We start from the raw sequence: 13,609 nt of genomic DNA, 5'->3' as shown, positions 1-13,609 counted from the left end.
ATGTCTCCTTTTTTTGGTATTTTCACGCAAATTCTTCTGCTAATTGGGGTTTAGTCCAATTCTGTATCCTTCCCTTCAAGGCTCAGGGGTCCATGATTATCTTCTGTGTCTGTGTTAATTGGTTTCCCTTTTCTTTGTTGAAGAGGGTCTGTGCAATCCTTCTGCCTAGTCTGCTATCTTGCCGAAACTCCCAAAATCTATTCTTTAGATTATCTCTAAATTCAGATGTGAGATAATCACCTGAATTGGCTCTTGTGAACTTGTTTTGACTGATGATATATGAGCTTCTCTATCTCCTCTTTCTACAGATATAGTCAATTTGATTCCTGTGTATGCCATCTGATGAGGTCCAGGTGTATAGCTGCCATTCATGTTGTTAAAAACAGGTATTTCTAATGAAAAAGTCACTGGTCTTGCAAAATTCTATCCTGCAATCTCTGGCATCATTTCTATGACCAAGGCCATGTTTTCCAACTACTCATGACTTTTCTTTGTTTCCAACATTTGCATTCCAATCACCAATAATCAATACATCTTGATTGCATGTTTGGTCAATTTCAGACTGCAGAAGTTGGTAAAAATCTCCAATTTCTTCATCTTTGGCTTCAGTGGTATTTAAATTTGACTAATAGTACTATTAACTGGTCTTCCTTATAGGCATTTGGATATTATCCTATCACTGACAACATTACAGATCAGGACAGATGTTGAAATTTTCTTTTTGACAGTGAATGTTACGCCATTCCTCTTCATCATTCCTAGCATTGATCGTATGAGTGCCTGACTCAAAATAGCCAATACCAGTCCATTTCAGCTCACTATTGTCTAAGATATTGATCTTTATGCATTTGATTTCATTTTTAACAACTTCCAATTTTCCTAGATTCATATTTCATACATCAAGATTCTGATTATTCATGAACAATGTGTGTGGCTGTTTTGAGTTGTGCCCCACCTGCAAATGAGATCCTGAAAACTTTACTTCATCCTTGTAATTAAGGTTGGCTCTACTTTGAAGAGGTAGGTCTTCTCCAGTCATATTTTGAGAGTCTTCTAACCTGAGGGGCTCACTGTCCAGCACTACATCAGGCAATTTCAGTGCTATTTGTAAGGTTTATGTGGCAAATTTTTTCAGAAGTGGATGGCCCTATTCCCCTTCCTAATCTATCTTATTCTGGAAGTTCCACTGAACTCTGCCCCTCCATGGGTGATCCTACTGGTATTTGAAATACCAGTGGCATAACCTCCAGCCTCACAACAACATGCTCGCCACCACAGTATGATAAACTGACAGCCGAGTGGTGGTTTCCAATAGTAGTTAATAGAAATATTAGTTTTCACAGAATGAGAAAAGAATGTTAGGCCAAGGAGTAAGGTCTGAGGGACACTACAAGGTAATTGGGAAGAGGAGAAAATAAAAGAGAAGTGTATAAGAAAGAATTTCCCTGTCTGTAAAAATGATGAGGCTAGTAAAAGATAACTTTAGGTATGCTCACTCTACAAAATGGCAAAGCATCAAGTAGAGTAATAAGATGAAAATCATAAAAGTATTGCTAGAGAAACCAAGACTAAAAAGAATTTTAACAAGAGACTGATTAACAGTGTCAGATGCAGTTGTAGGATGCCCTGAAAAACTGTTAAAAGTTAACTATTAATAGTTGAAAGTTAAGACTGGCTGAGAGTCAATTTTTGACAGAGAGATGGTGATTTACCTCTTAGAATGTGAAACCAGATCCATCAGGGATTTGGATAAAACAGAAATAAAGCAAAGGTGTAAAAGAATGAGTTGAACAAGGTGTACAGGAGAGATCTCAACATGGTTATAAGAAAGTAGTCAGAAGATGATGTAGTCATCTGAAAGCTATTTTCTGTAACAAAGACCCTTAAATTTGCTTAAAGGCAGAAAAGAAGTAATCAGTGAAAAGGCTAATGACTAAAGGATCTCTAATTCTTTGATGAGAGAAAAGAAGAAACACATTTGTGATTATAAAGCACATCACACCCAGCCTTCAAAGACCAATTCAAACTCTACTCTGCAATGAGGTCTTCCCTAACCCCCAGCTGAACATGACTCCTTCAAAACCCTTCAGTACTTCAGTGGATTTCTAATTTTAAGGTCCTGATCATTTGTAACCTGTAGAAAAGTTTTCTATATACATGTCTTCTTCCCCTATCATAATTTCTATGAATGTAATGTACATTTGTCTATGTTTCCCTTGCAGTCTAGCATGTCCCCTTGTTCAAAGAAGGAATTCAGTGAATATCACTGACTAAATGAGGGAATAAATAAAAGAGTGAACAATCAGTAGTATATATTAACTTTTTTTTTTTTTTTTGAATTGTGTTTTACATGAAAAGTGCTTGGCTAACCAAAAAGTTTGTGGTTCCTATTCACCAGCTACTCCATGGGAGAAAGATATGGCAGTTTGCTTCTGTAAAAACTGACAGCTTTGGAAACCCTATGAGGCAGATCTATTCTGTCTTACAGGATCACTATGAGTTGGAATTGAATTGATGGCCGGGAGTTAACAATTTTTATGCAAACTATTCTGTGCCATTGATTCCAATTTTTATATTGTGTCAGCATTCTGTTATTTCCATTTTGTTTGCTGTGTTCCCATTGGTCTAGCTTACCTTTCCCTCCTTGCCTTCTCACCTTTGCTTTTAGGTACATGTTGACTGTTTGGTCTCATAAAATTCACTGTTTACTAGAGGACATTACTCATGGGTGTTACTGTTTACAAGCCAATCTATTATTTGGCTGAAAGGTGACCTGTAGAAATAGCTTCAATTCCACATTCAAGGGTTATCTCAGGGTAATAGTCTTGGGGATTCTAGTTTCCATTGGTCCAGAAAGTCTCACCTTTGTTAAGAATTTGAGTTTTGTTACATGTTTTCTTCCATTCTATATGAGACCTTCTATTGTGTTCTTGGTTAGAACAGTTGGTAGCTGGGCACTATGTACTTCTTCTGGCCTTAGGTTAGAAGAGGCTGTTGTTCATGTGGGCTATGAGACACGTGGATTAGTCTCTTCTTTGAGCCTTCAATTTCCTTCATTCTCTGTTGCTCCATATGAGTAGTGACCAACAGTTGTATCTCAGAAGTACACATTATGTTTGAGAGAAGGACATTTTTTAGAAGCTGTATTGGTTCTCTAGTGGTGCTATAACAGACATACCACAAGTATATGACTTTAACAAACAAGGATTTAGTCTCTTACAGTTTAGAAGGCTAGAAGTCTGAGTTCCAAGTGCCAGTTTTAGGGGCTATGTGAAAGCCCCTTGACTTTGGGCTTCAGCTCTGCCTCTTGCTCCCAGCCCACTGAAGCTGGAGGCTTCACTTAGTTTAGGCACCTGCTGGCTGCTGAGGCTGACAAACCCAAGGTCGACAAGTAAAATGGCACAGTCCCAAAATTATCAATCAACATGGCAGGCCACTGAGACGAAGACTTGGTCAAATGCAGGACCCAAATGTGCCATAAAACTCAGAGACCTTTCTCAAATTTTCTCCTTATATATGTCCTAGAGGCTGGTACTCAGCTGCTCACAGTAGATTCCACCATGGAGTTGATTATCAGTAGCATCATGGGGAATCACTACATGCAGCTGCCCAGCCACTCAAAACCAGGCCCAGCCAAGTTGACACACAACTTTAACCACCACAGAAGCTGTATAGCTACTTAAAATAAACAAAACAGCAAGTGTAGAAAGAGACAGGCAAGAGTCCAGAAAGATATCTAGCCTCTCCTACCTTGCTTCATGGGCCCAATTCTCTAAACTGATCACGAACCATTTGTAGCACTTCCCCCACAGTATTCCTCTAATACATTTAGTTTAATGTTCACGTTAGCACAGCCACATAAGAGCAAAGCATTGTACAAGCCAAAACAAAACATTCAGGGAAATTTGGGGGTAGGAGGGTGGGGAAAAAATGGAAAGAGAAGAACTGACATTCATTACTACCATGGTTTTTAATACCTCAGGAAAACAATATAAGAATTCTCCTGTAGTTCAAAGGGATAAGGTTCAGGAAGGGGAGGCAGAGTAAATACACCAGTGCTAGAAGACTTTCTCCTAGTAAATATGCACAGTCCTGGACCTAAAAGCCTAACTGAGATTCTAGTAAGAATTAGTCATATATAATCTCACTGCCATGGAGTTGGATCTGACTCATAGCGACCCTTCCTTGGGTTTCCGAGGCAGCATCACTACGGAAATAGATTGTCCCACCTTCCTTCCAAGGAGTGGATGGTGGGTTTGAACCGCCAGCCTTCTAGTTAGCAGTCAAATGCCTTAGGCACTACCTTACCCAATCTACTACTGTCTGGTCAATTCTGACTCACAGTAACCCTACAGGACAGAGTAGAACTGCCCTATAGGTTTCATAGGCTGTAATCTTTACGGAAGTGGACTGTCTTATCTTTCTTCCATGGAGAGGTTGGTGGATTCAAACCACCCACCTTTTGGTTAGTAGCTGAGAGCTTAATCACTGTACTAGTAGGACTCCTCAATCATATGTAAAAATATATAAATACACATACATCCAGTTAAAGAAAATCAGCTGCCACAGAGTTGACTCAGACTGAAGGTGACCGCATATGCGTCAGAGTAGAACTGCACTCCATGTGGTTTTCGATGACTGCTTTTTTCAGAAGTAGGTCAAGGCCTTTCTGGGTAAAGTTGAATTGCCAACCAAGTGTGTTAACTGTGTGCAGACATGCACACACAGATTCCTATACAACATTTTGCATTTATTTCCTCAGGACTATGAATTTACAGAGTTCTCAGAAACTCGTTTTTTTATCAGGTTAAGAAGATTCTCCTAACTCTCTGGGTCAAAAATATCAGTTATAGGTGTTGTATCTTATCAAAAGTTTTTTCTCAGTCTGTCAGATAATCATGTGATTTCTTTCCTTTAGACCATTAATGTAGCGATCTTCTATGTTAGCTTTTGTCACATTCAATCATCCTGTATTACTGAGCTAAATCTTACAAATCATAATTTATTCTTTAAAAAATAGTCTCCTGGGATTATTTGGTCAGTTTATAACTGGTATTCATAAGTGAAAAATGCATTTTTTCCCTTGTATTACCTTCAAGTATTAGTCTTACTAAGGTGATTTAGGCACCTTTCCTTTTTTTGAATGTCAAAGAATATACACAATAGGGACTATCTGTTTCTTGAAAGATTGGTCAGAGACACCCATAAAACTAAAAGTTAGGAACATAGGTAGATTTTGGTTTGCTTACTTTGGACATGACATCAGGAAAAACCAATTGCTAGAAAAGGACATCATTCATGTCTGGTAAAGTAGGATCACCAAAAATGAGGAAAACTCTCCATAGGCCAGATTGACACAATATAGCTACGATGGATTCCTCCATACCAATGATCATGATGTTGGCACGGGGCCAGGCAGTGTTTCATTGTATTACACATAAGGTTGGCATGAGTGAGATCCAACTCAAAAATGTCTAAACAATAACTGTTTAATTAAATGTCTCATCTCTCAAACTCATCATATGATCATACCCACCCCCTTCTTCTCAAACAAATGATCCCTCTGCCAACTTCTTTTCATTAACTCTATTAGTGTCATTATCTCCATTCTCAATGTCATCCAGGAATTAAATTCTCAACTTGTATTTTTCCTTCCCTGAAGGAAAGTTTGTCAATAAATGTTGAATTCAAAACATCCCAGTGTTTTCTTAAACTTGACTCTCCGTTTTTACCACTTCAGCCCTTAATCCAAAGCCTCATTCCCCTACACTTATTAGATCAGTACAGTAGCCTTCTATTTCTTTCTGTCTAGTGAGGGTTCCATTTAAGTGGACAACAAATTTTTACTGTAAAGAGCTACTCAGCTCTGCTAGTGCAGTGCAAAGCAGACACAAGAAATTACAAACAAATGAGTGTAGCTGTATTCTAACAAAATGTTATTTACAAAAACAGGTGGCAGGCCAAATTTATCCCACAGGCCATGGTTTGCCAACCCCTGAAGTAGATAATCAAGTTTTTTCAAACTAAAACTTTTCTTATCCCTACTAATTAATTACAGAATCCAATTATTTCACTAAAGAAAAATCTAATTTTTCCCCCTTTTTTATATACAACACAGGTTGCCAGCTAGAAATTAAAATTAGTTAGGTATATTGCTCATTACTTTCAAGACCTTATTTTCCTTCGAAATTTATAACCCTGTAATAATAATTTACTGGAAATTACATCAGTAGTACTGTTAAGGCTGTGATCTAAGCAGGACAAATTAGAAGACTTGGCAGTCAAATAATCTTTGTATCTTTTATGGAAGAATCTATCAAGAATGATAGAAGCTGCCAATAAAAAAAATTGATTCAGTGATGCAGATTAAGATGACATTGATGGGCTTTTGATTTCAATAAGCGGGAAGGGCTCAGAATTCTGCTAGCTATAGGGAAAAAAGAATAGCTTGTCTCTTCTAGACCTTGACATGAAACTTGATTATAAAAGAAAGTATGAAAATACAATGCAGAGTGGCAGCTCAGAAGCATTCTACGGTTCTAGACTTTCAGCAGTCATCTTTTCCCTATTAAAATGGGATATGGGCCCAAGTCATCTATATATCCATCTATCACCAACTAATCTACGCTTCCCCTTCCTTATGTTTCCATACAAATGTGGAAAGAAGCAGAATTTATGAAATAAACAGTAAGTTCTCTACAAATCCTATGAAAGAAGATCTATTACATTCAGAATAATGTACATGTGCTTAGCTTCTTGCTACATATGGCTATTTAATGAATGACAAAACTTTCCAAAGTTTCCCTCTACATATTAAAATAAAATCCAAATTCCTAATCATGGCCTACAAAGTTCTACATATCTGCTAATCTCCCAGACATCCAGACATGACTGCTGACAGTATGACTACAGCATGCTGCAATCACAATGGCCTTTCTGCTCTTCAAACACAACAAGCTTGTTCGTGCTTCAGGGGCCATTTATCTGCTATTCTCTCTGTAATGTTTTGCCCTCATATCTTCATATGGCTCATTTCTTCAGGTCTCAGTCCAAATGAAACCTCCACAGAGGCCTTCCCTGACCATCCAATTTAAACTAGTCTCCATCACTCTATAAATAACCCTGCTTTGTTGTTTTTCAGTACTTGTATCACAATCTGAAATTACCTTGCTCATTTATTTATTTTCCACACACATAAGTAACTCTCCTCATGCATACATAACCTTGCCTATTGGTTGACACTGAATCTCTCATACCCAGAATAGTGTTAAACACATAGCAGGCTCTTAGCAAATATTAAATAATAAATATTTGCTGAGTAAATGAGTGGCTAGCTTTGCTCCACATTAGGCTGTGCTCTTTGTAAGAGTTTGAAAAATCTTAGAATTCCAGAGGTGATTGTAAAGGCAACAGGATTCTCATAGAGGAACTTGTAATACTAAATGCTGGAACATGAATAGTTAAATTTTCATAAAGAATATCTATAGAAACAAAATCTAGGAAGATTCAAACACAGCTGGATACATTCTGAATCTGGATTAAATAACCAAAAAACTGAGCTGTTAAAAGAAAACTTAGAATTACCTGAGGGTGTGTAGTCAGCAAGGAGGATCCGGAGACGTAAGATACTTTCTCATAATGGGACTGGATAATCCAGTTGGAGCTTCCAAGGGCATAGCCAGAGCTTAGAGGAGTCACCTGGACTGCACCAAAAAGTTCCTAAAAAAAGAGCCACCATTTCAAATGGTCAACTTTATTTAAATGTAATCGGGTAATTTTATTCATTGCTAATGCTCTGATGAAAAGACTACATGCAGATCTATGAAAATACTGTTCATACTGATAGGAATTAAATTTGTGTAGAGCAGAGTTTCAAATGAATATAAACAGCACTAAACATTTTCTTCCTACAATTTGTACTTAATTCTTTTTGTAAACTAACTAGAAAAATATTGTTGTGGTGATAAAACGAAAACCAAGAAAGAAAGTGTGATGAAATTTGAGCAACGTAGTCATACCATCCATATGCAGGAGAAAACAACACAAGTATCTTTCTCAGTTTAGAATGAGACATTATTAAAAGTAAATCAAACAAAAAGGAAAATGGACCAGGTTTGCTGGTCTGATAGAGCCTGGTGAAACCCCTGAGACTGTGGCCCCTAGCTGCACTTCAGGTCTGGAATGGAACCCACTCCTGTGGCTTCCAGCCAAACAAAAGACAGGCATATGAGGTGAACGTTTACATTAGCTAGATAAACTCCTTGGAGATATCAATCATGGTAGAATAGAAGGGCTGTGTATGACAGGGACATAGCTCAGCGGGCAGGAGTGCATGGAGGGAAGGACACAGGAAGAGGTAACTATGGGGAGGGAATGGAAGGGTAGCTGTTGCATTGTGGGAAATTGCAGTCAATGTCATGAGAAAAGTGTATGTGAACTGCTGTATGGGAAGTGAATTTACTTTGTAAACTTTCACCCAAATCACAACTTTAAAAAAGTAAATCAAACATATAGATAATAGCATAATGAAGATTTTGTGGCACAAACAGAAAGTGATCCTATAGTTTTTACTCATCATTACTCAGAGTTTAAGCCCATTCATGTCACAGGCTCTCATGACTAACTCATTAAAGGCAGAGCTGATAAACAGCCAAATACTTTGGTTTTCTTTTCTCATTTCATGTTAGGTGTTAGGCTCTTGATCTTTCTCTGTTGAGTGCTTCTGGGTAAAAATGAATAGAAGTGGGAATCCTTACCATCAGGTACTTAGTCAGATTGCTTTGTGATCTTTTATGCTATTTGCTATTTCACTTGTCCCAAATCTGTGAAGTAGCGGCCAGTGTTCTATGTGAGCAGGATGAGGTGATTCTCTCTTGACTCATTATATGCTAGTTGGTGATAAGGAATGTGAAGGTCAGGAAAGAGCACCAATAAATTTTTTTTTTTACACCTAGCCCTAAGAGAAATAGAGGAAAATGACAGACTTGTTGGCTAGCAATTGTGCCAATACTGTCTTTTCGCCTTGTACTAGTACAAGATCGTTAGGGCTGAGTGGCTTAAAAAAGGGAAACTACAGGACCCTTCCAAAGAATAATGATATGAATTTAAAGCATTCCTGAATCACTTAAGATCATGTTAATACTCACAATTTTCTGGGAATATCCCACCAGCTGGATTTTACTAAGGGCTGAGTTCACCTCTTGCATTGTATAGCATCTTCTCCAGGTTGATACTTCCACTGCATCCTTGAGAGGAGAAGGCAGCAGCCTGTGAATGCATCACAATGTCAATCACTAGGTGAATATTTCTTTATGTTTGAGAGCATTTCTCTCTAGGAATTTGTACATTCCATCTAAAGTGCCTAATTTATTGGCATATATTTGTTCACAGTGTTCTTTTATGATCTTTTACTTAAGCTCAGTAGTAATATTTTCTCTTATTTATGAAAATAGCATTTTAGGCATTCTCTTTTTTTCTTAGTTGATCTTAATAGTTTGTCAATCATGTTGATCTTTCCAAACAACCAGTTTTTGCAATGATTTTCTTCACTGTGTTTCCAGTCTCTATTTCATTAATCTCTCTTCTAATCTTTACTATTTCCTTCCTTCAGCGTGCTTTAGGTTTACTTGGCTCTTTTTTATCCACTGTCTTAGGGTGGAAGGTTGGATTATCAATTTGAGATCTTTTTTTCTTTTTTAATATAGACATTTATAGCTATTAACTTTCTTCTAAGCACTGCTTTCATTGCCTCTCATAAGTTTGGTATGTTGCATTTTCATTATCATTCATCTCAAAGTGTTTTCTAATTTTCCTTGTTATTTGTTCTTTGACTCAGTGCTTATTTTGGACTATGTTGTTTTATTATCACGTATTTGTGAATTTTTCAAACGTCTTTTTCTGCCATTGATTTATAATGTGGTGAGAGAACATACTTTATTTCTTTTCTTTTTGAATTTACTGAGATTTGTTTTATGGCCTAGCAAAAGGTCTATCTTGGAAAGTGCTTCAAGTGAAAATGAAAAGAAAGCCTATTCCTCTAGTTGCTGGGTAAACTGTTCTACAGATGTCTGTTAGGTCTAGCTGGTGTACGTTGTTGTTGTTGCTAGGTGCTCTCGAGATGGTTCCAACTCACACTGACCCATGGACAACTGAATGAAACAATACTTGATCCTCTGCCATCCTCACAATTGTTGCTATGCTTATGCCCAATGTTGAAGCCACTGTGTCAATATATCTCATTGAAAGTCTTCCTCTTTTTAGCTTACCCTCTACAAAGCAGGATGTCCTCCTCTAGGGACTCGTCTCACCATCTTTGCTTCTAAGAAGCATTCTAGCTATATTTCTTTATGATAAATTTGTTCATTCTTCTGGCAGTCTATGGTACATTCAATATTCTTTGCCAACACTATAACTGAAAGACATCAATTCTTCTTTGGTCTTTCTTATTCACTGTAGGAGCTCTGGTAGCATAGTGCCTAAGGCATCTGACTACTAACCAGAAGGCTGGCGGTTTAAACCCACTAGCCACTCCTTGGAAGGAAGGCTGGGGAACCTATTTCCATAGTGATACTGCCTCAGAAACCCAAGGAGGGGTCGCCATAAGTTGGATCTGACTCCACGGCGGTGAGTTTGGTTTGGTTTGGTGCAGCTTTCGTATGCACATAAGGCAAATAAAATACCATGGCCTGGGGCAGGTATACCTCAGTCCTCAAAGTAACATCTTTTGCTTTTGAACACTTCAAAGAGGTCTTTTGCAGATTTGTCCAATGCAGTATGTCGTTTGTTGGTGTATAATGTTCAAGCTATATCCTTATTGATCTACCTATTTGTTCTATCCAGTATTGAAAGTGGGATACTGAAATACTGAAATAATCAACTATTATTTTTGAATTGTCAATTTCTCCAGTTCTTTTTTTTAATTCCCCATATATTTTTGGTAGCATAGTGCCTAAGGCACTTGACTGCTCACCAGAAGGCTGGCGGTTCAAACCCACTAGCCACTCCTCGGAAGGAAGGTTGGGCAATCCTACTTCTGTAGTGATACTGCCTCAGAAACCCAAGGAGGGGTCACCATGAGTCGGGGCCAACTCGACGGCAAACAACAACAACAACAACAACAACATATATTTTGGTGGTGTGTTGTTAAGTGCATGTATGTTTATTTATAATAAACATTGATGGATTGATCCTTTTATATCTCTATCTCTAGTAACATTTTTTATTTTAAAGTATTACTCCTTGCATGATATATTTTTCCATCTTTTTATTTTCAATCTATTTGTATTATTGGCTCTAAAGCATGTCTCCTACAGATACAATATCTTAATTTTTTATCCTATCTGACAAATCTCTGTCTTTTGACTGGATCGTTTAATCTGTTCACACTTACTGGTTTTATTGATAGAACTGGATTATGTCTGTCATTTTACTTTTTGTATTCTATATATCTTACGTCTTTTTGTTCTTCTACTCCTACTTTATTGCTTTCTTCTGTATTATGTGAATATTTTCTGACATAGTTTTTTTTATTTCTTTGGTAATTTTTTTCCCTATCTTTTTTTTGTCAGTTATTTGCCTAGTTAGGGCTTATCATAAACATCTTAACATAGAACATTTGTATATTACATTTCACATTTTTCCCTTGTTCATAAAAGATAAATGAAATAAACTTTACTCATGGGCCTGAAAAATTATTGAAAATAAATTAGTTGAACACAGACTGGGCTTGGCATAATAGAGAGCAAAGCATGATTTGTGATCTTTCAGACTAGCATTCCTTAAACCAAGAAAATAAACAAACAAAAATATTATTATGAGAAAAATATTTTATCATTTGCTCTAACAGAATCAGGATAGGCCTGGAAGTAGTGAGGTTCAATAGACAATATAGATCAAGGAACTACCAGAGAATTGAATGCATGTACTTCTGCTGCCTCTCCTGAGATAACATGGAACAAAGGTAACAGACTTTACATGCACACACACATACCACAAAGAGAAGAGACAAGAGCAACAGCATTTAGAAAGTAGAAAGACAGATTACCTAGCAGACACAGCAAAGTTCAATTCAAGTAACTCAGTTGCAGAATCTATAAGCTCAGGAAGTGGAAACAATAGTTATGTCTGGACAGCTTGAGGGGCAGGAGTGCATGGGAGGGAAAGACACAGGGAAGAGGTAACTACAGGGAGGAAGTGGGAAGAGAGCTGTTAACATTGTGGGGAACTGCAGTCAATGTCATGAAACAAAATGTGTATGAACTGCTGTATGGAAAATGAATTTGCTCTGTCAACTTTTACCCAAATCACAATAAAAATTAGGGGGAAAAAAAAAAGTTATATCTGGAAATGAGGTTAAAGATGGGCCCAAAACCAAGATTTGTTGAAAAATTGAGTAAGAAATAGTTTGATCTCCTCATCTATTACATATAGTTTGGCAACTCCCCTTCTCTTCCCAGGCATGCCACCAGAGGTTATTCTCTAGAGAAGGTAAGAATTAGAGTGTGGATGAGCCTTCTTTTAACCCTTTCATGGCTAAATTATCTTCTGCTTTGCATTTTTCACTTATACCACGTGTTTTCAGTAATCGAAGGCATGCTGATATCAAGGGAAACATTTTTTTGAGGTAATATGGATTTTGATACAATTAGGATGGACATGTATGTTCCAAGCAGACTCTGGCCAAGTGGACTCTAGTGATAGGGTTGGTGGAGTAAACTTGTTTTTTTAGATTCACTTAGTTATACAGGTCCCTGCCAGGCAGCAGTATGTATCGTAACTGGGATAGAAGCCTGACAAGAAATCAGAGAGGCCAAAAATGTTGGTGGATAATATATGATGTCCCACAGGTCATATAAGGGTTAAACAAAAGTTTATAAACTGAAAGCAATAGTTATTTTTTCTAAGGCTCCTAGAACACTGTCAGGCAGGCTTATAACCTCCAGGGTAGGAAAAATGAAAGACCCTTCTCTGAAGAATTCAGTCAGCTCCAAAGTAAAATATAAACTAAAAGATACTAGCACTGGGGGTTACACAATGAAATGTCCCAACCAAATTACCTCATTGTATGGTGTAGAATTTAACAAGCTCTACACATGGTACCCACCAGCCACTCCTCGGAAGGAAGATGGGGCAATCTACTTCCGCAGTGATACTGCCTCACAAACCCAAGGAGGGGTCGCTATGAATTGGGTCCAACTTGACGGCACATAACAGCAAAACACATGGTACAGAGTTTGTAATCAGCTTTTTATTGTCCAAATTCAAATATGAGTCAACAGCCAAGAAATACTATACATTAGAGCAAAGTTTCTAAAATGATAAAGGACAAAACAAATGGGGAGGAGGAGAAATAAGAGGAAATATATTATGTAGGAAGAAGTTTAAAAAAAACCCCCACAAAACTATCATTGCTTCTTATGTGTTGCTAAACATAAGATTGCAGAAAAATGCAATCTAAGAGGTGAGAAGAGGCTGCTAGTCGAAAAAAGGAGGCCATTAAGAGAATAAAAAGAGCTCTTGGAATTAAATATACTAGCATATAGACAATGAAAGTTTGCAAAAAAAAAAAAAAAAAATTCAACGTAAGCTAAAAACATTAAAAATATACATG

General features: G+C 37.4%; 1 protein-coding gene across 1 annotated transcript in view; it reads right to left on the bottom strand.

The window, feature by feature from the left end:
* INTS9 (integrator complex subunit 9) overlaps nucleotides 1-13,609 on the bottom strand; it is a 173,545-nt gene that overhangs the window by 91,242 nt on the left and 68,694 nt on the right. Inside the window, exons 6-7 of the mRNA XM_007938721.1 lie at nucleotides 9,147-9,267; nucleotides 7,585-7,719 (exon numbers count right to left, since the gene is read on the bottom strand). Of these exons, the coding sequence (XP_007936912.1) occupies nucleotides 7,585-7,719; nucleotides 9,147-9,267 (256 nt within the window). The remainder of the gene's footprint in view (nucleotides 1-7,584; nucleotides 7,720-9,146; nucleotides 9,268-13,609) is intronic.

Source organism: Orycteropus afer, unplaced genomic scaffold, assembly GCF_000298275.1.
Source record: "Orycteropus afer afer isolate SDZICR_OR568_19922 unplaced genomic scaffold, OryAfe1.0 scaffold00053, whole genome shotgun sequence".
Classification (NCBI taxonomy): domain Eukaryota; kingdom Metazoa; phylum Chordata; class Mammalia; order Tubulidentata; family Orycteropodidae; genus Orycteropus; species Orycteropus afer.
The sequence above is the reverse complement of the archived record's forward strand: the minus strand, read 5'-3'. Positions and strand labels throughout refer to the sequence as shown.